General features: G+C 50.2%; 2 protein-coding genes across 5 annotated transcripts; one reads left to right on the forward strand and one right to left on the reverse strand.

The window, feature by feature from the left end:
- Positions 1 to 22: 22 nt before the first annotated feature.
- On the reverse strand, positions 23 to 4,441 carry SLC7A4 (solute carrier family 7 member 4). Of its 3 annotated transcripts, none has more exons than XM_036993162.2 (5): positions 4,369 to 4,441; positions 2,750 to 3,773; positions 1,661 to 2,301; positions 1,302 to 1,378; positions 23 to 1,203 (listed from the first exon to the last, which is right to left on the reverse strand). In XM_036993162.2, the coding sequence occupies exons 2-5, from the start codon at positions 3,729 to 3,731 to the stop codon at positions 819 to 821; spliced, it is 2,085 nt and encodes a 694-aa protein (XP_036849057.2). In that variant the 5' UTR covers positions 3,732 to 3,773; positions 4,369 to 4,441; the 3' UTR covers positions 23 to 818. The 3 variants fall into 3 exon arrangements, with proteins under 3 accessions (XP_036849057.2, XP_036849059.2, XP_036849060.1); XM_036993164.2 differs by having other exon boundaries at positions 2,750 to 3,770; positions 4,369 to 4,436; XM_036993165.2 differs by having other exon boundaries at positions 883 to 1,203; positions 1,302 to 1,410.
- A 9-nt stretch (positions 4,442 to 4,450) lies between these two features.
- Positions 4,451 to 22,503, forward strand: LOC108389250 (tubulin alpha-3 chain). 2 transcript variants are annotated; one of them, XM_036993173.2, is made up of 5 exons: positions 4,451 to 4,591; positions 18,981 to 19,203; positions 19,563 to 19,711; positions 19,985 to 20,665; positions 22,127 to 22,503. In XM_036993173.2, the coding sequence occupies exons 2-5, from the start codon at positions 19,083 to 19,085 to the stop codon at positions 22,421 to 22,423; spliced, it is 1,248 nt and encodes a 415-aa protein (XP_036849068.1). In that variant the 5' UTR covers positions 4,451 to 4,591; positions 18,981 to 19,082; the 3' UTR covers positions 22,424 to 22,503. The 2 variants fall into 2 exon arrangements, with proteins under 2 accessions (XP_036849068.1, XP_073079727.1); XM_073223626.1 differs by lacking the exon at positions 4,451 to 4,591 and adding an exon at positions 13,517 to 13,670.
- The last annotated feature ends 648 nt before the right edge of the window (positions 22,504 to 23,151 follow it).

Genomic DNA, 23,151 nt, shown 5'->3' on the forward strand with positions numbered 1-23,151 from the left:
TGGTGGCATCCTTGCTGGATGTAGCATGGCTTTTGGATGACCACTGGGGGGTGCAGGGTGGCCTGGGGACCGCCCTGTGGACAGGGACCTCACAGCTCCCAGGCCCTCTGGAAGGTACTCGGAGCAGGTCCGGGCGCTTCACGTCTGCACACAGGCGTATGCACCATTCTGGGCCCTCACTACAGAGTCTGGAGGCAGTGGGCAGGTAGGGAGGTGGGGAGGGAGGGGCACCAGCTGGGACAGCTGGGCAGCGGCACAGGGGCCTGAGCCAGAAAACAGCTGTGGGCTCAGTGTGCACGCAGGTGTGTGCCCCAGGGTAGCTGTGTGAGCAGATGCCCGAGAGGAGCACGTGCCCACACAGGCACATCCCTGGGCAGACCTCAGGGACGGACCCTGCTCTCTGGGAGCCCTGGGAAACCGAGGGAACCCTGGAATCTGCTCTCTGCTGCCCTGTCTAGGCAGCCTCCTTGGAGCCCAGGTTCTGCTGCCTGGATCCTCCCTCCCAGGGGTCGTGGTGAGCCTGTGCCCCTGCCTGCACCCCTCCTCACCTGGGGCATGTAGCTCCCCTCTGAGCTGGCCCGAGGCCAGGTCCCCCAGGCCCGGTTGTGTCCCTGACTTTGGGCCGTCCCAGGGCTGGGGCATCACCCTTGCAGAACCCCAGAGCCTGTACTGTAGGTCAGGGACAACTGCCTCATTCCTGGGACAGCAGGGCTTGGGGCCACAAAGAACACCACACTGGACACAGTGGTAGGCCACACAGCTGGCTGAGTGGTTGTAATTGTGAAGTCCTGGGGCTGAGGGTCTCTTCCCTTCCCACCCTACCCCACCTGCCCAGGTAGCTGCAGTTGGTCATAAACTGAAGGCACTGGGCAGAATCCACTGCCAGAGGCCTGCAGCTCGGCCCAGGCTAAGGTCCTGAGGCCCCTCGGCGTGAGCAGGCCCACCAACCCTGCTGCTCTGGCAGAAGGGGCTCCAGCCCTTCCAGCCTCCTGGCGGTGGCGGAGGGCGGGCTTCACAAGCGGGTGGGCTGTTCCACGTGGACGGACTCCTGGGCCAGCACCTGGCCAGGGGGCTGCACGGCCTGCAGAGCCTCCTCCAGGCCGCCGCTGGGGAACACCACGTAGTGCGTGGCAGTCGGCCCTGACGGCTCCCGGAGGCTCTCCTTGCTGTGCCTGATGCCGTAGCCGAAATACACGGCGAGCCCTGTGGGGGTCGCACTCACCTGAGAGGCAGCCCAGGTCCTCCTGCCCTCCTCGCACCCCTCCCGCAGCTTGCCTGGGCTCTGCCTGGCCCCCACTCACCGATCAGCAGCCAGATGGAGAAACGCAGCCAGGTCAGGTAGCTGAGCTTCAGCATGAGGCAGACGTTGAGGAGGACGCTGAGGGCGGGAGTCACAGGCACCAAGGGGATCTGAGGGGGGCAGGGCAGGGCTGGGCCGGTGGGAAGGAATGCTGGCGCAGGGTCCGATTCCCCAGGGGCCCACAGAGCCATTCTCCACCCTGGAGTGTTGGGAAACAAGTGCCCGCTTGCCATGCAAAGAGAGGGACATGGTGAACTGGCCCTCCAGCCTGTGGGCCGTGGCTCATACTGCCATGGCAGGGAATGGGGTGGAGGGCTCTGGCTGGGCTGACGGCCACTAGGTGTTGGCTGGAGGAGGTACCTGGAAGCTGTCTTGCTGGCACTGTTGCTGGTGGGCCCCCAGGACCAGGAGACTGAGCAGAAACACAACAGAGCTGAGCAGGACCAGCAGGATGTAGACCCAGCGTGGGAGGTGTAGGGCCGAGCCCCCAAAGACCAGCACACAGCCCAGGGTGATGGCTGAGGTCACCAGGGAGCCGAGCGCCCAAGCCACGGCAGCTCCAGGGATATACCTATCCAGGAAGCCCAGGTAGGGCCTCAGGGCTGGCCGCAGTTGCCCAGGCTCGGGGGCTGAAGCCTGCTGGGCACCCACCAGGTGTATGTGGTCTGAGAAGGAGTCATATTCCTTGGCCATGGGGCCAGGGCTGGCTGGGCCTGGAGAATTGGGTGGTGGGGGCTTCTGAAAGCGTAGCACAATAATGCTGGTGGCCACAAAGGTGTAGGCCAACAGTGTGCCAATGGACAGGAACTGGACCAGCGCCTCGAGGTCCAGCAGCAGTGCCAGGAAAGCCATGAGGACCCCAAAGACCAGGATGCCCACCACAGGCACCTGCGTCCGGGGGTGCACATAGGCAAACACCTGGAAGAAGAGCCCGTCGGTGGCCATGGCATAGACGATTCGTGGCAGGGAGAAGAGGTTGCTGAGCAGGACAGTGTTCATGGCTGGAGGGGATCGGGAGGGTGGTTAGCATGGCAGACAGGCACTCCGTACATCTGCTGGGTGCCAGCTCCATGGGAACACAGGCATGAGTTTGCCTGGGCTCTCAAGTTAGCCTGCGTATATGTGGGGTGCTGGATTGTTACCCCCACCACTGAGGAATGGGACATCCCAGTTTAGGTGATAAGCCCCTTGGAGAAGCTATTGAGGGCTAGTCCCTCTGCCAGGAAAGGAAATGGAGCCCATGCTCAGAATTGACATTCTATGTACAACTGGGAGGGGCAGTGGCAGGTCCATCTCAACCAGCTTGGGTGGAGAGTCCGACCATTAGCACCTATCTGGGACCACCAAACAACTGGTAATGCAGCCCAGACAGAGACGTGTTCCCAAGGAGGCTAAGGGCAGGGCCCCGCTGCCCCGTGCCCTCCCACCTTGCCTGGACAGGCTCCTTACCGCAGATGGAGCCAGCTGCCACGATGAAGCCCGCCCAGCTGTAGCCCCGCCGGTAGAAGGCATCAGCGAGTGCCGAGTCAGGGTCCAGGCTGTGCCAGGGCTCCATGAGCGTGAGCACGGTGGAGACGAGGATGTAGGCGCCAGCCACCAGGCCAAGTGAAATGGCGATGGCCACAGGCACGGCTCGCTTGGGATTCTGGGCCTCCTCGCTGGAGGCAGCAATAACATCGAAGCCAACGAAGGCGTAAAAGCAGGTGGCGGTGCCGGCCATGATGCCGGAGAAGCCGAAGGGTGCAAAGCCCCCCTCCGCAGCACTCCAGTTGTGCGGGCGGGCCAGGATGAAGCCCAGGGTAATGATGAAGAGGATGACACCCAGGCTGACAACAGAGAACAGGTGGTTAAGCCAGGAGGAGACGCGGGCTCCGCAGGACACGAGAGTGGAGGCCAAAAGGAGGATGCCAGCAGCCAGGAAGTCTGGGTAGTGGGCCAGGAGGGGCACCTGCAAGACGCCCACGTGGGCCTCAGTGAAGTTGCGAATGCGGTGGCTGAACATGGCGTCCAGGTAGCCGCTCCAGGCCCGGGCCACAGCAGCACCACCAATGAGGTACTCCAGGAGCACATTCCAGCCAATGAGGAAGGCCCACAGCTCGCCCATGGACACATAGGTGAACAGGTAGGCAGAGCCCGTGCGGGGCACCCGTGCCCCAAACTCTGCGTAGCATAGGGCTGCCAGCAAGGAGGCCACGGCAGCCACGCCAAAGGACACGAGCACGGCAGGGCCAGCCATCTCCTTGGCCACGGTGCCCGTGAGCACATACAGGCCTGAGCCCACCATGCCACCCACACCCAGCAGGGTCAGATCCAGCGTGGACAGGCAGCGCCGCAGTGACGTCTCCATGGTGGACTCCTCCAGTGGCTTCAGCCGGTTCAGCTTCTGGCAGAGGCGCGCCAGGCTGGCGGTGCTGGGCAGCCCTGGGGCCATGGTGGGCAGCTAAGGGGGGCACCAAGCCAGCGCCTGCACCTACTGGGTGCAGAAGGGAATGACAGGCTGCCCATCGGGGGCTTGGCCGGCCTTCAGTCCTTGCTCTGACCCACCCTGGGGCACACACAACAGCATCAGTGGCCTGCTGGAGGGCTGGGGTGGCGCAGTGGTGGGCAGGAGTCACAGGGGAGCATGAAGACCCCTCGGCCTCTCCACAGGGGGGGAGCCTGGTGGAGCTGGACCTGGGCATGTTTGCGGGGGCGGGGTGGGGGGTGTCTCTGAGGCTGGGGAGGGAGCAGCCCTAGGGAGCGCGGTGGGGAACCCCTCTGGGGGTGAGGGATCCGAAAGCGAGTTGGAAACCCGAGGCTTCCAGCGACCGGACCAGGCACCGGGACCCGGAACAGGAGCGCTCGGCTGCCCAGGGCGTGGCGCAGGCGGCCACCTGGCCCGACAGCGGCAGGCACCCCCTCCCCCTCGCCCAGCCCGGCCGGGCATCCGCGCACGCGGCGGGAGGCGGGGAGCCGGGGCCTGCGCCCCGAAGCCGCCAGAGTCGGTCCGCCGAGCCCCCGCCCCCGGTACCGAGGTTTCGCCTCCCCTCGGGCCTCGGTCTGATCCCGCAGGACTCGCTGCGACCCACCTGCTGTCGCCGCCGCGGCTGCTCTGAGCGCGGCGCCCGCGCCGCCCGCCGCCGCCGGCAGCGCGCAGCACCCTCCCCCGCCCCGGGCGCCGGATCCGGCCCCGGCCCCACCTCGCTGCCGCCCGCTCGCCAGGCCGCCCATCCTGCGTATGCCCGACAAGGTGGAGAGCAGGGCTCGGCACGGCTACGCTCTCTTCACAGGTGAGGACGTCCGGGCCGCCAGGTGAGTGACGGGGCCCGCAGTGACCTTGGGAGGCGGGCAAGGTGACGGGCCGGGTCTGAGGGGTCTGGGGCCCACCCACCTGCCACTGCTGCATATACGCCCCTTGATCCCCCACCCCAGAATGTATCCGCCCAGCTGGGCACCTTCCAGACCCCCCAACAGTGGGGCTTGTGGGGACTGGGGGCATCAGGCAAGCCTCTGGTAAGATGAGAGTACGGGAGTGGCCGGGTGGCCGGGCAGTCCTTGACCCGTCCCGCACCGTGGCGCGGCTGTAGGCCACCGCACACTGGCCAGGGAGTGCAGGGCTTTTGAGGGTGCATGTGAACTGGCAGAACTCACTGGTTGTCTGAGCCTCTAGCTGCAGACAGTGCCCTGAGAGGTGGCATCGGACTCCCGGGAACCCCCTACAGACGTGCTGCTTGGGCACACCTAGGGGTCCTGACACCAGCGGCAGCCGCCAGCCTAGGGGTGCCTGTCAGGCCCGGAGGAGCCTGGGGACCCCCAAAGCAGCTGCCCACTCGTGGAGATCAGGCAGGGGTGCCATCCTGAGGACCTACTCCACAAGGTCTCCGCCCCATGCTGGCCGCGGGGGCCATCACATCCCAAACCCCTCCCCCCTAGGCATATGTATTGCTGGGGCTGACAGGCCTTTGACCTTCGGCTCTTCCCAGTGCTTTGAAAGTGAAAAAGTTGGTGTGACATGGTGTTAATGTGTTCACAGCAAAACGCTGACCATCCACCCAAGCAAAGCGAAAGATATGCTTTTCCTCCAGAAGTTTATACATGTTTTCAGACTTACATGTGGTTTGTGGAATAGGATTTTAGTGGTCTGTGCGGCCTGTCAGGCTCAGTGGGCTGGTGGAAGGGTGGTGGACTCCCAGACAAGATGGTGCCCCTTGGAACGCTGTGCCCTGGCTGCCCCCTGTCCCTTCTGGTATTTGGTTGATGTTGTCTTGAGGAACTTCTCCGATGGGCTCTTGCCTCCTGCAGGGATGGCATTTCCCTTAGCCTGCTCGCACATAGCCTAAACGTAACGGAGCAGATGTTCCTTGCTCTGAAATGCCTCCACACAAATCTGAAAAATGCATTTCAAACCAAGAGGCCTGGGTGATTTTTTAACAGGAGTTCTCAGAAAGCCTCAGCGACAACACCGGAATACTGAAGCCCTGACCTTCCGCCTGCCCGAGAAGGCCCTCGCCACACTGCCTCTCACAGGTGCCAACAGACAGTAGGTGCTGGTGACCAAGCATGGTTGGCACTTCCAAGAATATGGCCGGCTGATTGCCGGGACCAGGGCTGCCCTGACACCAAGCTCAACAAAGACATCACAAGAAAAGAAAACTACCCACCAATATCCCTCATGAACATGCAGACTTTCCCAACAAAATACTAGCAAATCAAACCCAGCAACATATGAAAGAGAACCAAGTGGGATTTACCTCAGGAATATAAGATTGATTTAACGTAGGGAAATCAATCAATGCAATATGCCATACTAATAGAATAAAGGACCAAACCACATGATCATCTCAGCAGACCCAGAAAAGCATTCAACAAACTAGAAATAGAAGGGAGCTTCTCAGTCTGATAGAGACCATCTACAGAAAACTCTTGGCTGATACACTTACTCAATGGTGAAAGACTAGGAGCTGTCACTGGTGATCAAGAACAACATAAGGATGTCCACTCTGACCTCTTTTTTTTTTTTCCATGTACTTTGATAGAACCACTGTTAACCTTTTGGTTTGTGTACCTCTGGCTTTTTTAAAATTTATTAAGAAATCATTGATATACAATCACATGAGCAACATTGTGGTTACTAGATTCCCCCATTATCAAGTCTCCCCCACATACCCCATTACAGTCACTGTCCATCAGTGCAGTAAGACGCTATAGAATCTCTACTTGTCTTCTCTGTGCTGTACTGCCTTCCCTGTGCCCCCCCCTACATTATGCACACTAATCATAATGCCCCTTAATCCCCTCATCCCTCCCTCCCGACCCACCCTCCCAGCCCCTTCCCTTTGGTAACTGTTAGTCCATTCTTGGGGTCTGTGAGTCTGCTGCTGCTTTGTTCATTCAGTTTTTGCTTCGTTGTTATCCTCCACAAATGAGGGAAATCATTTGGTACTTGTCTTTCTCTGCCTGGCTTATTTCACTGAGCATAATACCCTCTAGCTCCATCCATGTTGTTGCAAATGGTAGGATTTGTTTTCTTACGCCAGAATAATATTCCATTGTGTATAGTACCACACCTTCTTTATCCATTCATCTACTGATGGACACTTAGGTTCCTTCCATTTCTTGGCTATTGTAAATAGTACTGTGATAAACGTAAGAGTGCATATGTCTTTGAATCTGGGATCCTGTATTCTTAGGGTAAATATCTAGGAGTGGAATTCCTGGGTCAAATGGTATTTCTATTTTGAGTTTTTTGAGGAACCTCCATACTGCTTTCCACAATGGTTGAACTAGTTTACATTCCCATCAGCAGTGTAGGAAGGTTCCCCTTTCTCCACAACCTCGCCAACATTTGTTGTTCCTCTTCTTTTCTATGTTGGCCATCCTAACTGGTGTGAGGTGATAACTCATTGTGGTTTTAATTTGCATTTCTCTGATAATTAGCAATGTGGAGCATCTTTTTATGTGCCTGTTGGCCATCTGAATTTCTTCTTTGCAGAAGTGTCTGTTCATATCCTTTGCTCATTTTTTAATTGGGTTATTTGCTTTTTGGTTGTTGAAGTACGTAAGCTCTTATATATTTTGGATGTCAATCCCTTATTGGATATGTCATTTATGAATATATTCTCCCATACTGTAGGATGCCTTTTTGTTCTGCTCATGGTGTCCTTTGCTGTACAGGAGCTCTTTAGTTTGATATAGTCCCACTTGTTCACTTTTGCTTTTGTTTCCCTTGCCTGAGGAGATGTTCATGAAAAAGTTGCTCATGTTTATATTCAAGAGATTTTTGCCTATGTTTTCTTCTAAGAGTTTTATGGTTTCATGACTTATATTCAGGTCTTCGATCCATTTTGAGTTTACTTTTGTGTATGGGGTTAGACAATGATCCAGTTTCATTCTCTCGCATGTAGCTGTCCAGTTTTGCCAACACCAGCTGTTGAAGAGGCTGTCATGTCCCCATCGTATCACTCTGACCTCTTGTATTCAACATTTTAGTGGAGGAGCCATGGCAGTTTGAAAATACAGAGCAAGCCTAGAACACAGTCATTTGGCCTTCACAACAGCAAAAACCAAGACTTAATTACAGTTCAACAGATTGCAGGAATGTGACCTTTTAAAAGTCAATCTGAAATTTCCTATCAGCACCAGGGAGGTAATCTGCATGATAAAAAGCCCTGCTTTTCCCTCCCCACACCCCAAAGAGATGTACCAACCCTTTTCCTTTCTTTTGCTAATAGGTTCTTGACCCACCCTCCTTCCTGTAAAAAAATTTCCATTTCGGACATCTTCACTGGGCATCTCTCGACTCGCCAGATGGGAAGGTACCTGATTCATGAATTGCTTAATAAGTCCAGTTAGATCTTCAAATGTACTCAGTTGAATTTTAACAGCACTTAGTTGAGAAAATGAAATAAAAGAAATCAAGATTGGAAAGAAAGAAGTAAACTATCTCTAGTCACAGATGACATGAGCTTATGTATATAAAATACTAAGGAATCCACACAACAAAATATAACAACTAATAAGCAAGTTCAGCAAAGGTGCAGGATGTAAGATCAATATACAAAATTAGAGGACCGGTTCTAGCACGGTGACTCTGATGCAGGTCAGGGACATGAGAGGCATCAAAATTAACCCTTCCTTCTTATGATGAAAAATGCTAAAATAAAAACAGTATGGTAAGAACAAGAAGGACCCCATCTTAAAGTTAAGATTCTATTTTAAAAACCAGAGAGTTTCGAGGTAAGATTCCTAACATTGTTCTGTAATTAGCCAACAACCTATCTTAGGGCGGAGCAAGAAGTCATAACTCACATGTTCCCAGTTCTTGAGAGTGACCACTGTTGCAGAGATGAGCAGGATCGATACATTCCTTGTGTTAAGTTTGTCTTACAGAATTATCTGGAAGCCTGACTGTGAACAGTAACAGTCTCTCTCACCAGAGAGAAACATCAGGGGACCACATGTCAGGCCTAAACCACAGACCCGCCCACTTGCCCCGCACCCTTTGCCGCATCCTTGAAAGCTTCAAAAGACAGAATCCCCAAGTCTTTCAATGCGCTTCCTCTCTGAGGATGCCCGCACTCCCCTCCAAGTGCATTCTTTCAAATAAAGCTTACTCACTGTTAAAATTATTGTTTTGTCTCTTTGCTGCTTCATTTTATTTCCAAGTCTTCACTCTGTCTCCACTTTACTCCTCATAAGTGGAGAGAGGCTGCTGAGAGCTCATTTGAGCTGCAGGTTCCTGTTGCCTGAGTGACCTGGTCTCCTTCCTGGTCTCTTTCCTTTGGGAAGTTCTCAGAACATAACCTCACTCCATCCTGTGCTCCACAGGTCCCCCAAACCCTGGGGTGGTAGGAACCAGTCCCTATGCTGTGCAGATCCAACTAGACAGGACGCCAGGTGACCCTGGCTTCAGGAGTTAGCAAGAAAATCTGCCCTAGGCCAAGTAAGAGTTCAACAAACTTTCCCTCTTTCCCTCTGCATCTCCCTGTTGTCTGCCACCTGGAGGGCAGCTGCCATATGTTGCCACTGTCACTTTAATGAATTCCTTCCTTACCTACACTCATCCCACCTGCTGGAGAATTCTTTCTCATTCAGGTTCAAGAACCCTCCCCCATGGGAGTTGAAGTTTCACCTAATGTGCAGAGAGGCCTCCCCAGATGCAGCTGCCCAGCAACAACTTCACTTGATAGCACACTATTGTAAAAAAAAAATTGAAATTTGTTACGAGTAGAGCTTAAATGTTCTCTCTCTCTCTCACACACACACACACATGATAAATATTTGATGTTATGGGTGTGTTAATTAGATAGAAAGAATCCTTTTATAGTGAATATCAAATCATTGTGATGTATGCTTTAAATATCTTCCAATTTTATTTGTCAGTCATACCCCAATAAGACTGAAAAAAACAACAAAACCAAAAATCAATTGTATTTCCATACACAGGCAATGAACTATCCAGAATAAAATTGAGAAAGTTTATCTCCTTACATAGTATTAAAAAAAATGTATAAGATACTTATAATAATATGTCAATTATAAGCTCAATAAAGCTGGAAAAAAATAAATTTAATAGAAGAAATGCAAGATTTGTACACTGACAACTATTAACCATCACTGAAAGAAATTACAGAAGACCTAAATAAGTGGAAAAACAGCCCATCTGAATGGACTGGAAGACAGTATTGTTAAGACAGCAATGCTCCCCAAATTGATCTGCAGATCCAGTGTAATGCCTGTCAGAATGCCAACTTGTGGGTTTTACAGAAATTATCAAGCTTACCCTAAAATTCATATGGAAATACAAGGGACCCAAAATAGTCAAAGCGATTTTGAAAAAGATCAAGGTTGGAGTACACATAGTTGTTGGTATCTAAACTCACTACAAAGCTGAAGCAATCAAGACCGTGTTACTGAAAAAAAGATAGACATAGATTACACTGGAATAGACTTGAGAGTCCAGAACAATAACCAATTAACGTTTATAGATTCATGGCCAATTTAAATCTATGGCCAATTGATTTTTTAAAAAATAGACTTTACTTTTGGGGGTAGTTTCAGGTTCACAGGAAAACTGAGCGGAAAGAGGAGTTCCCGTGTATCACCCACAGCCCCTCCCACCATCAGGGTGCCCCACACAGAGGTGCATTTGTTAAAGTCAATGACCCTACATGGACACATCCTGGTAACCGAAAGTCCATAGTTTATATAAGGGTTCACTCTTGGTGTACATGTACATCCTATGTTTGTTTGTTTTGTTGTGATGCATGCAGCATATTTATGCAAATGAAAAAATTAAAATAGAATGGTAGTTGATAAATGATTTAAAAATATTAAGACAAAATTTCTTAATATTTTTCATGAAGCTATGGAAATATCACCATCATTATCCAGAAGCATTTATCTAGTATCTGTATTTTTCTAAGTTGAGAGAGCTTTTTTTTATTTTTTATTTTTTATTTTTTTTTATTTTGATACCATTAATGTACAATTACTTGAACAACATTATGGTTACTAGACTCCCCCTATTATCAAGTCCCCCACACATACCCCATTACAGTAACTGTCCTTCAGTGTATAAGATGCTATGGAATCATTACTTGTCTTCTCTGTGTTATACTGTCTTTCCTGTGTCCCTCCCTCCTACATTATGTGTGCTAATCATAATGCCCCTTTTCCCCCCTTATCCCTCCCTTCCCACCCATCCTCCCCAGTCCCTTTCCCTTTGGTAACCGTTAGTCCATTCTTGGGTTCTGTGAGTCTGCTGCTGTTTTGTTCCTTCAGTTTTTGCTTTGTTCTTATACTCCACAGATGAGTGAAATCATTTGGTACTTGTCTTTCTCTGCCTGGCTTATTTCACTGAGCGTAATATCCTCAGGCTCCATCCATGTTGTTGCAAATGGTAGGATTTGTTTTCTTCTTATTGCTGAGCAATATTCCATTGTGTATATGCACCACATCTTCTTTATCCATTCATCTACTGATGGACGACACTTAGGTTGCTTCCATTTCTTGGCTATTGTAAATAGTGCTGTGATAAACATAGGGGTGCATCTGTCTTTTTCAAACTGGGCTCCTGCATTCTTAGGGTAAATTCCTAGGAGTGGAATTCCTGGGTCAAATGGTATTTCTATTTTTAGTTTTTTGAGGAACCTCCATACTGCTTTCCACAATGGTTGAACTAATTTACATTCCCACCAGCAGTGTAGAAGGGTTCCCCTTTCTCCACATCCTCGCCAACATTTGTTGTTGTTTGTCTTTTGGATGGTAGCCATCCTTACTGGTGTGAGGTGATATCTCACTGTGGCTTTAATTTGCATTTCTCTGATGACTAACGATGTAGAGCATCTTTTCATGTGCCTGTTGGCCATCTGAATTTCTTCTTTGCAGAAGTGTCTGTTCATATCCTCTGCTCATTTTTTAATTGGGTTATTTGCTTTTTGGTTGTTGAGGTGTGTAAGCTCTTTATATAACTTAGATGTCAACCCCTTATTAGATATGTCACTTATAAATATATTCTCCCATTCTGTAGGATGCCTTTTTGTTCTCTTGATGGTGTTCTTTGCTGTACAGAAGCTTTTCAGCTTGATATAATCCCACTTGTTCATTTTTACTTTTGTTTCCCTTGCCCGGGGAGATATGTTTATGAAGGAGTTGCTCATGTTTATGTCCAAGAGATTTTTGCCTAAGTTTTTTTCTAAGAGTTTCATGACTTACATTCAGGTCTTTGATTCATTTTGAGTTTACTTTTGTGTATGGGGTTAGACAATGATCCAGTTTCATTCTCTTACATGTAGCTGTCCAGTTTTGCCAACACCATCTGTTGAAGAGGCTGTCATTTCCCCACTGTATATCCATGGCTCCTTTATCATATACTAATTGACCATATATGCTTGTATTTATATCTGGGCTCTCTGTTCTTTCTGTTCCAGTGGTCTGTAGGTCTGTTCTTGTGCCAGTACCAAATTGTCTTGATTACTGTGGCTTTGTAGTAGAGCATAATCCCCCCTGCTTTATTCTTCCTTCTCAGCATTACTTTGGCTATTCAGGGTCTTTTTGTAACATGAATTTTAGAACTATTTGCTCTAGTTCATTGAAGAATGCTGTAGGTATTTTGACAGGGAATGCTTTGAATCTGTAGATTGCTTTAGGCAGGATGGCCATTTTGACAATATGAATTCTTTCCATCCAACAGCATGGGATGAATTTCCATTTATTAGTGTCCTCTTTAATTTCTCTTAAGAGTGTCTTGTAGTTTTCAGAGCATAGGTCTTTCACTTCCTTGGTTAGGTTTATTCCTAGGTATTTTTTTCTTTTTGATGCAATTGTGAATGGAATTGTTTTTCTGATTTCTCTCTCTGCTAGTTCATCAGTGTATAGGAATGCAACAGATTTCTGTGTATTAATTTTGTATCCTGCAACTTTGCTGAATTTAGATATTAGATCTAGTAGTTTTGGAGTGGAGTCTTTAGGGTTTTTATGTACAATATCATGTCATCTGCCAACAGGGATAGTTTGACTTCTTTCTTGCCAATCTGGATGCCTTTTATTTCTTTGTGTTGTCTGATTGCCGTGGCCAGGACCTTCAGAACTACGTTGAATAGAAGTGGGGATAGTGGACATCCTTGTCTTGTTTGCAATCTTAACAGAAAAGCTTGTTAAACTCAGGACACTTTTTAAAAGATCCTGCTAATCAGTCCTAAGTCCGCTGGAAGGCTGAACACCCTAACCCTAACCCCGGCCTCCCTCCTAGAGCTTCCCAGCTGCTTCTGGGAACCTCTCACGTGCAGGAGTCTGGTGATCAATCGGCCCCTGGCAGACCCAGGACTTCAAAATTCTTAGCGGAGGATACTAACATCAGCACCAGGAAAAGGCTGCTAACTGCATAGCCCTAGCATGTGTTGCTCAAGCTTAAGTCTGCAAGCACCTTTCAGAACCAGCCCATCAATTCCAACACTCCTGCTCCGTCACTGAGACTGCATTTTAAGCATGAGCATATGGAGTGAAGGTGGTGTAAGCTCCGGTGGCCTCTGCCCCTAATCAGGGGCGCTTCCCTCCTCCTGTGGCTGCCCCTCCAAGTCGCTCAGCCCTGCAGCTTCCCGCGGGCGCTGCGCAGGTCCACCTGCTGCGCATTGGCCACCATCAGGTAACCACTTCCCGCCCAAAGTAACGACCAATCAAAAGAGCAGTTGCACCGGTTGAGAAAATGGCCAATCGCCATAGAGTACGTGCCTAGGGCCCACTCCCTGAAGCCGTCGGAGCCAACGGCAGTGACGCCGGCAGCGAGCCAATCAGGACCCGGCGGGCTGCGTGGCGGGCCAGCAGTTGGGCCCGTGGCGTGGATCCGAGAGGCGGTAGGGGTTCTGTGTGCGGCTCAGCAGCGTCCATCATGGTGCGGCGGGAAGCGTGGCCGGGAGGCTTGGGAGGGCGGTAGGCCCGGGGCGGGCTGGGGGTCGCGGGGCACGAGGCGGTCCTTCCCGCCCGGGCAGCGCCGGGACCGGGCCCCGCCGGGGTTGTGCCCGGAGCACGCGGTGTGGCGGCGGGCGCCGGGACCGGGCATACTCCGCAGGGGCAGCCGCCCGCTGCCCTCGCCCTTCCAGACTCTCCTGCCCCAAGCAGCACTAGGAGTACTTGAGTCGCTCCTCTTTGTCTCTGCTATGCTGTGAACTCACGAGAGCACTTAAAACATTGGTACCATTCCAAGGTCTTGAAATAAGTGATTAAAAAAAATGGCATATGCTTAAAAATCTTGCTTTCTCTATTAGGGTTTTTTGTTTGGTTGCTTGTTTATATTTGTAATTTTCTAAAAAGCAAAACCAAGCAAAACAGGCTTTCATCCCCTTTCTTGCACCAGTGGTAGCATGCAGTATATAGTCTAGTACCTCGTTTTTTTCATTTTCCAAAAGAATCCAGCACTTTCCCCTTTCAGCTTAGAATGGTCTGCACTGTTTTGACCACTGCATAGTATTCCAGAGTGACTGTATACTATTCAGCCTGCTTTGTATTGGCTGGATACTGGGATGCTTTCCACTGTTCACACATAACGCTGCAATGACTGGTCTGTGCATGTGCCGTTTCTTACTGGTGTAGGAGCGTATGAGATGCCAGAATTTGATAGCTGTGATTTTGTAGATCATTGGCAGAATCTCTTCCATCTGCAGTACAGAGGTTTCCCTGTTTTCCTGCAGTACGGTAGAGTTTTGCCTTTAATTTTTTTATTTGTATATCCTCAGTTCATAGATCCATTAATTGTTGAATTAAATAGTTTACACATCAATGGAACCCAACCAACACCTGTGTCATTGTGCACTTCTAAAATGAACAGTGCCCCAGAGACAACCTTCTTTGGAGAGAGGCAAGAATGACCTCCCACCGGACTTCACCAGGTGCAGGTCAAGTTTCAGTTGGTCCCAATTAACTGAGGCTGATGGCTAGTCATCTCAGCCTCCATTTTCTCTCCTCATTGCTGTGGTGGCTTCCAAACTTTATAAACAGCATGTAACTATATAATAACTCACACTAACCCTTGCAATTTCCATTTGAAAAGTTGTTTTTGAGGCTTTTCTTACCATTGCACAGCATGAAATCAAGCTGCACAAAAAAATTTTAGTGGTGAATAATTCCAAGTGTAAAGGAAAAAGATATTGTCGGTCTGGATAGGTAAAAGGAAGCTTCAGGATTAGAAGAAATGTGTGCATTTTATCATTTTTAGGAGCTGTTGTTTTTAGCTTTGTCTTAAAAAAGAGAAACACCACTATTAATATTTTCAGAAGAGCTCTTCAGCCATTGTTTGCTGGTATGATAGGGTCTTCTCAAGTTGAGATACCTAAATACGATTTTAACTAAATTAGGAAACTTGTAGTGATGGGGAGGTGGTGCTGAGTTGGCGTAAATACGACCTAAAAGAACTTACACTGACCTTGGAGAAAATGTTGACCATTCCTTTTGTGTTAGAAAGGTTTGTGTCTCAAGAGGAATTTAATGGGAATCTCAGCAGCAGACATTTTGTTTAAAATCCTACTTTATGCGTCCCAGAGCCTCCTCACAACGTTGACAATTTGAAGTTGGAGTATTTGTCCCTGCCTGCAAGGGTGATTTTTTTTCTGGCTTACTACTGCAGTTGAGGTGGCATCAGACTTGGCTGTGATTTAGTCTCTTGACTTTCACTTACAAAGGACAGGTCAGAATCAGAACTATTGGCATCTGGACTGTCACTCTTAAGAGCCAGGAGATTACAATGCTGGGTTAGGAAATTGGAAACAATTTGAAGTAATTTGAGATTTTTGAACTGTAAAGTGATCATAATTATATGATGGGAATATAATACCCATGCTTAAAGTCACCTGGATCATGATGTGACCACTTTGCCCATTTTATTTTTTTCTGGTCGTCTCTTCCCGAGTGAGCTTCAGTAGGTGTGTGTAAGGAATCTGTCCACCTCATCTGTGTTGTGAAATCTATCAGCAGAGTTGTTCATGAAACTCCTTTTTCCTTTTCATATCTTGGTATCCACAGTGACCACCTCTTTTCCATTCCTGACATTGGTGACTTGTGCATTCTCCTTTTCCTGATCCGTTTGGCTCTGGGTTTATCCACCTGGATTATTCAGCTCAAGAAACCAAGTTTTAGTTTCATTGATTTTCTCTATTGTTTTTCCTGTTTTCTATTTAGTTCATCCCTTCTCTTTATTATTTCCTTTTTTCTGCATAATTTGGATACTTGCTGTTTTTCTAATTTCTTAAGGTGGAATCTTAGGTCATTGATTTTGAAATTTTTGAACGAATTTTTGTGTCTATGTTCAAGAGGGATATTGGTCTCTGGTTTCCTTATGTCTTTGGTTTTGGTATCAGGGTAATACTGGTCTCAAAGAGTGAGTTGGGAAGTGTTCTTTCTTCTGTTTTCTGGAAGAGTTCTACAGGTCATTGATTTTAGACCTTTCTAACTTTTCTGATAGAAGTGTTTTTTACACTATCTTTCCTTCTAAGTACTGTTTTAGCTGCATTCCACAAATTTTGGTATATCATGTTTTCATTTTCATTCCATTCAAAATACTTTCTAATTCTCCTTGTTATTAGTTTCCAAATATTTGGGGATTTTTCAGCTATCTTTGTGTTACTGATTTCTAATTTAGTTCCAACATTCAGAAAAAAATATTTGTATTATTTTAATTTATTTGTTAATTAAGACCTTTATTAACAGGTGCTTGAAGGTTGTTGAGGTTTTTGAAAATACTGAGTTGCAAACTTTTATTATAAATTAAAAATGAGGTTCTTAAAAACTCAGCCAGATTTGAAGCAATTTCAAAACTGTTCAAGATGAATTGAGAAAAAGCAGGCTTTAAAAAACAAAACAAAGCATGTTTGTCATTAACAAAAAGATAAGTCTTTAGGTACAAATAATAAAAGCTGCATGCTGCATAGATACTGTAGATAATTCTGGTTATCTGGTCAGTAGGTAAAGAGCAGGCACTTGAGGTCTTGAATGCCAAACTTGTGTTCTTTTCTTTGCTGGCATTTCATATTCGTGTCTCCTTCTCAGATGAGTAAACTGGATGATGGTAGAGATGGTAGGTCAGCATTGACTCAGCCTGCCCTGCTCAGCCTGCAGCGCGCAGGATGGCTCAGCTGATTTTGTCTTTGACATCTTGTGCTTTGGAGTTTTCTTGGCATTTGTGTCAGAAATAGAGGTTGTAGCAGTGCTCACGTTGAGGGGGATGCTTACCTTAGCTCTCACCTCATTGATGTTCCTTGTCTTTATGGCCACCTCCCTAGGCTGTCTTTGGCAAGGAGGGCCCCTGCGGAACTGTGCTCTACAACCCAGTACAGATTCTGGCCCTTGGCCTTGTTCTCTGCACCTGGTTGTCAGTCTCTGCCACCCCTTCTCCCTGCACAGGAGGGTTGGAATACTGTGGTGGTCACCCATGGGGGTCCTCATGTAGTGAGGTGGGCACCGTGGCCTGTGGGAGGGAGCTGGCTCCTTCTCCACTCTCACTATTGCTGGTAATGGTGTGTACGACCCTGTGGTGTAGCTGGCCCTCTGGTCTGTCATGGTCACAGGTGACTGTATTTTCTGCAGGGCCTATCACACTTGCTGTGTCTGCGTCCTTTCTCCCTCACTGACATCAGATGGCAGAGCCTCTCCCCCCCCTGCAGTGGTGTGCAGTTTGATTTAGGTCATTTTTATATCAAACATATCTCTCCTTCCTATGCTCATTTTTCCTCCACCTTCCTGAGCATGTGGATATACAGCATTCATCTTAATGTCCTCGACTACCATGGCAGGTCCCCCCTATCCATATGGGATGTGTCCCAAGACCCCCAGTGGGTGTTGGAAACTGAGGATAGTCCTGACCATAGATATACACCATGTTTTCTCATATATTCACAGATCTCTGATAAAGTTTAATTTATAAATTACCACAGTAAGAGATTAACAACAATGACTAATAATAGAACAGTTGTAGCAATATGCTGTAGTAAAAGTCCCATGTGTGTGGTCTCTCTCAAAATATCTTTTTGTACTGAACTCACCCTTCTTCTCGTGCTGTTGTGAGATGATAAAATGCCTGCGTGATGATATGAAGTGAGGTGGGACGTACTGTCAGGCTGTTGTCGACCTCAGGACATCAGGAGGATCTGCTTCCGCACTGCGGTTGAGTGTGGGCGATGAACTGAAGCTGCAGAAAAGGAGCTGGATGTGGACACCACTGTGGCCTAGCATCTGAGTCATTTCAGGACCTACTTTTATGGATCGCTTCTTCTCTTCATAAGGACATATTTTCTGGCATTTTTTTTTGTGTGTGTGTGTGGAACACCTGGTAAATTTACATTGAATACCAGTTTTATGTTGTTGGGTTCTAGATTTTTTTGGTATTCCTTTACCTGTTTTTAGACATTTTTTTCTGGGATGTTAATAAAAGACCTAGAAACGGTTTGGTCCTTTTGAGGCCTGCCTTTAAGCTTTGTTAGGTGAGTTCAGAGCAGTCTTCCGTGTAGGTGTCATTTGGCTCTGTGAGCTGGGCCTCCCCGCCGTGGTGGGTGTGGGCTCAGGGGTCCCTCACACACGTGCTGAGCGGTGCTCCGCTGTGGACACAGGTGGGCCTCCCTGCTGATCAAGCTCCTTCTGTGCAGCTGTCTCCCCTGCAGTGTGGGCCTCATGGCCCCCTGAACACTGAGTTCTCTCTTCTCAGCTTGGGGCGATGCCTGGACTTGTTTCTCCTGCCTCTGCTGTGGCCGGCAGCCCCCCGGCATCTTCTAGGAGAGGAATAGGCTTATTTTGTTTCTCTGCTCCGAGGAGTCACTGTTTTGTGCTGCCTGCAGTCCAGCAATGACAACCGTTATTTCCAGTATTTTGTCTGATTTTCTAAGCCATTGCTTAAACAGGGTGGTAAATCCACCTGTAGGTGGCGGCAAAATTGGTGGACTGCTTATTTTACACTAATTGTTCATGTTACTCCCTGATTGTGTGGTGGCAGGTTTATAAGGGCTCTGTCCCTATTTATAGTTTAAGTGTATCTCCATGTGGCATAGGTAGGTGTCCACATATAAAATGGGCATTGGAAGCTCAGGGATGTAGTGTCTGAGGACCTTAAGACACCAAAATATTTACAAATATTAATTTATTACATCAGGTCTCATGTGCCTACCATATAATGACAGTTGCCTTGAAGGGAGGGGTCTCACATTTATGCTCTGGTTCCCAGCGCGAGTGCATCTCTATCCACGTGGGGCAGGCAGGCGTCCAGATCGGCAATGCCTGCTGGGAGCTGTACTGCCTTGAACACGGAATTCAGCCCGATGGCCAGATGCCAAGTGACAAAACCATCGGCGGAGGGGATGACTCCTTCAACACGTTCTTCAGCGAGACTGGGGCTGGCAAGCACGTGCCAAGAGCGGTGTTTGTGGACCTGGAGCCCACCGTGGTCGGTAGGTCCTCGGGCGGCTTTCCGGGGAGGGTGGAAGAGCCTCTCTAGAGCCCCCATCCCGCCGTGCGCTCCGTGAGCCCCTCTGCAGGAAGGTTGGATGTGCAAGTGTTCGCCCACGGCCGTGTCAGGTGAGAAACCGAAAGGCTGGTGCTTGAAATGTGGGATGGAGGCTCCTAATTTAGGAAAACCCAATGGACAGGAAAGATGGGCTGGCGACATACACTGGTGCTGCCCCAGCCCCAGGCAGGGGGTCGTGTAGACCCCACCTGTGAGGAGCAGCACGTGCTGGGCAGAATCCATGCCTCTCGGTGAGGGAACAACAGGCCTTAAGGCCGCACAGCACATGTGTCCTTCTTGCAGATGAAGTGCGCACGGGGACCTACAGGCAGCTCTTCCACCCAGAGCAGCTGATCACGGGCAAGGAGGACGCAGCCAATAACTACGCCCGAGGCCATTACACCATCGGCAAGGAGATCGTGGACCTGGTCCTGGACCGGATCCGCAAGCTGGTAAGGAGCGCAGGGAAGGCTTCCTGTGGACGGTGACCTGGGCAGGAGGGTAGGCGGGTTGCACCTGGAGGTCACCTTGGCTAAACCCCAGTGTGGCCGCGGTGCACCCGTACGTCTGCAGTGTCTGCTTTGCTTGGCCTCTAAGCATAATGCACCTTCACCAGGGACGGTTCACACCCGCCTATCTTGCTGAGGAAAAGAAAAGTGGCCGTGGCATGGTGGTGGGGGTGTGGCTCCTGCGGGCGCTGGCTCACGGTCTGTGCTTTCTCTCAGGCGGACCTGTGCACGGGGCTGCAGGGCTTCCTCATCTTCCACAGCTTCGGGGGCGGCACCGGCTCTGGCTTTGCGTCCCTGCTCATGGAGCGGCTCTCGGTGGATTACGGCAAAAAGTCCAAGCTGGAATTTGCCATTTACCCAGCCCCGCAGGTGTCCACGGCCGTGGTGGAGCCCTACAACTCCATCCTGACCACCCACACGACCCTGGAACACTCGGACTGTGCCTTCATGGTGGACAACGAGGCCATCTACGACATATGCCGGCGCAACCTGGATATCGAGCGGCCCACGTACACCAACCTCAACCGTCTGGTTGGGCAGATCGTGTCCTCCATCACGGCCTCCCTGCGATTTGATGGGGCCTTGAACGTGGACCTGACGGAATTCCAGACCAACCTGGTCCCGTACCCCCGCATTCACTTCCCCCTGGCCACCTACGCACCAGTCATCTCAGCTGAGAAGGCCTACCACGAGCAGCTGTCCGTGGCCGAGATCACCAATGCCTGCTTTGAGCCGGCCAACCAGATGGTCAAGTGTGACCCTCGCCACGGCAAGTACATGGCCTGCTGCATGTTGTACAGGGGGGACGTGGTCCCGAAAGACGTCAACGCGGCCATCGCCACCATCAAGACCAAGCGCACCATCCAGTTTGTGGATTGGTGCCCGACTGGGTTTAAGGTAGGGCTGGGGACACCGTGTGGTTTACCTGTTAGCCAGGACAGGCCCTGCGCGGAACGGTCCCCTTGTTCCAGGGTGGCTGGGCTCTTAGTCATAAATTAGTGAACAGTGATAATTTATTCAGTGGTGTCTTTTGAGCTTCCTTCCTGCGTCATCACACTCTAAATCTATGTTAAGGGTGTTTTTTTTTTAATAGAACAGGAAGTTTCATGAAGAATTTTTGTTCTCATTTTTGGGTGGTAGAATTAGTGTGAGAAATGTGGGTTTGACTTAGAAATGTAGGAATTTTCAGGGCATTTAGGTATTATGGATATTTGAATAGAGAGGTATTACTGTACTGAATCCCACTTCATTCTATAGATATGTAGAAGTTAAATCCAACTTAAATGTACTGTATTGTTTGATTTAACGGAAGCAGCAACATCTTTATTTTCTCGTATTGACCTAGAAGTTCTGGCCTGATTTTGCCTCCAACATGCAGCTGGCACGGTCCATTAGATACAGGACAGAACCCTCCTGGCTGTGTAGCTTGGTCTGGTGCTTGGTTACTGAGCCCTGCTGTGCTTTCCTCTGGGAGCGGCACGTCCTCAGTCTCAGGCAGGATCGGACCCCTGCCGCTTCCGGCGGGCTTGTGGTCGCGGGGCCCTCACCCAGGGCAGCCTGCTTGGGTTCTCCTCTAGTCCAGGTCTGGCGGCAGAGCAGCCGCCTTGTCCTATACATAAAGCTTTATGTGCACACAGCCACACCCACTCATTGGAGTATTGTGGCCACTTTTGCCCTAAGAGACAAGATTGAGTAGCTGTACCACTGCCTGTGGGGCTGCCCGGCCGGAAGTGCGCACTGTCTTGCCCTTACGGATGTTTGCTGACCCTGGCTGTAGTTGACCCGGTGTACTGCTCCCACAACCTCTGCCACGTTCGTTCCCTGGTTCTGAAACTTGGTCCCAGCCTGGAATGTTAACTCTTCCTCCTTCGCACACGTGGTCCACCTTGCATTGCCGGGGCAGCGGTGGGGCCAGGACCTCTGACATCATAGCTGCTGCCCTGCTGGGCACAGGCCGGCCCATCTGGCAGTGCAGCAGCAGGCAAGGCCCCCTCCGTGTGCAGCCATAGCTGTGGATCTGGGCAGGTGGGGGGTCGGTATGCCAGCTGCAGAGGTCAGCCTGCCTGTGGGGAGAATAGCACGTGAGGGACCTGAAGCAGTGTCCCTTTGCAGGAGGACGATAGTGCTGTCACTCGAGCACCTATCACATGTCATAGTTGCTGGAACACAGCCCTTCAGGCAACTTGGGGCTGACTCTGGGCTCCTCTTTCCATTTTCCTTGCCTGGCAGCCAGCATCCTGCCCTTCCAGCTCCTTGCCGGGCACAAAGAAGGTGTACCCTCTGCATCTTGTTTCCATGAGAGCAGCCACCATTTCTGGGCATGACAGAGGGTTGAGTGCTTTTTTTCTTCTCTTGCAGGTGGGCATCAACTACCAGCCCCCCACCGTCGTCCCTGGCGGGGACCTGGCCAAGGTGCAGCGGGCCGTGTGCATGCTGAGCAACACCACGGCCATCGCTGAGGCCTGGGCCCGCCTGGACCACAAGTTCGACCTCATGTACGCAAAGCGAGCCTTTGTGCACTGGTATGTGGGGGAAGGCATGGAGGAAGGCGAGTTCTCCGAGGCCCGGGAGGACCTGGCCGCCCTGGAGAAGGATTACGAGGAGGTGGGCCTGGATTCCATGGAAGTAGAGGCTGAAGAGGGGGAGGAGTACTGAATGGGCGCAGCTGGCCAGTATCCCGTTCCTGCTGCCCAGCCACCCCTCAGCACTGTTGGCTTCACGCTATTCACAAGTAAAGCTGTGCAGTGCACCTGTCTGTCGTGGTCCTTGGGGGCGGGAGGGGGGCTGCTGCTAATGTGACGTGCCCCTTGGGGGAATGGTTTTTCCACATTGAAGTTTCAAGCATCCATGTACTAAAATCCAGGAATGCTGTTAGGTTTTTCATTTGAATTTGCCATCTTTCAGGCTTCTGCATTGACGGGACGTGCTGACTTAGGTATAAAGTCTTGTAACGAGTTTGAAAATCTGAGGCTCGTGGGGTGGGATCTCCAGGGCTGTGGTCAGGTGTGTCAGCTCAGGACACTGGGGAGGGAAAGCAGTTCTAAGGGATGCGCCATGGCATCTGGGACCCACGGAGGCTGAGGAGCCCCAGGCCACGCAGCCCATCCTACACCTCACTGTTTCCACCCCTGCTTAAATCCTGCAGCCACTGCGCCTGGGCACCCTGGGCCCTATGTGAAAATGTCACACCTTCCTAAGCAAAATGTGTTTGTAAAAGACCTAGTGATTCAGATACTTTCTCAGACGGTCCAGGAGGGCGGAGTCACTGGTCAAGTCACTGGGTTAGTCCAGCTGGCCAGGCCCAGCACAGAGCTGACTGCAGTCTTAGGGCCTCAATGTGTTCAAAAGGAGAGAGAAAACCCTTCGGATAGAAAAAAACGGAC

Source organism: Manis javanica, chromosome 15 (genome assembly GCF_040802235.1).
Source record: "Manis javanica isolate MJ-LG chromosome 15, MJ_LKY, whole genome shotgun sequence".
Classification (NCBI taxonomy): Eukaryota; Metazoa; Chordata; class Mammalia; order Pholidota; family Manidae; genus Manis; species Manis javanica.

Bases quoted from the DNA above. Each gene is read 5' to 3' on its own strand.
- SLC7A4 (XM_036993162.2), bottom strand. From the start codon at position 3,731: ATGGCCCCAGGGCTGCCCAGCACCGCCAGCCTGGCGCGCCTCTGCCAG. The intron at 2,302-2,749 runs GTAAGGAGCCTG...GATCCCCTCCAG, and splicing joins GGCAGCTGGCTCCATCTGCG to CCATGAACACTGTCCTGCTC. The intron at 1,379-1,660 runs GTACCTCCTCCA...TCCCGCCCTCAG, and splicing joins GCCAGCAAGACAGCTTCCAG to CGTCCTCCTCAACGTCTGCC.
- LOC108389250 (XM_073223626.1), top strand. The intron at 19,712-19,984 runs GTAAGGAGCGCA...GCTTTCTCTCAG, and splicing joins TGGACCGGATCCGCAAGCTG to GCGGACCTGTGCACGGGGCT. The intron at 20,666-22,126 runs GTAGGGCTGGGG...CTTCTCTTGCAG, and splicing joins GGTGCCCGACTGGGTTTAAG to GTGGGCATCAACTACCAGCC.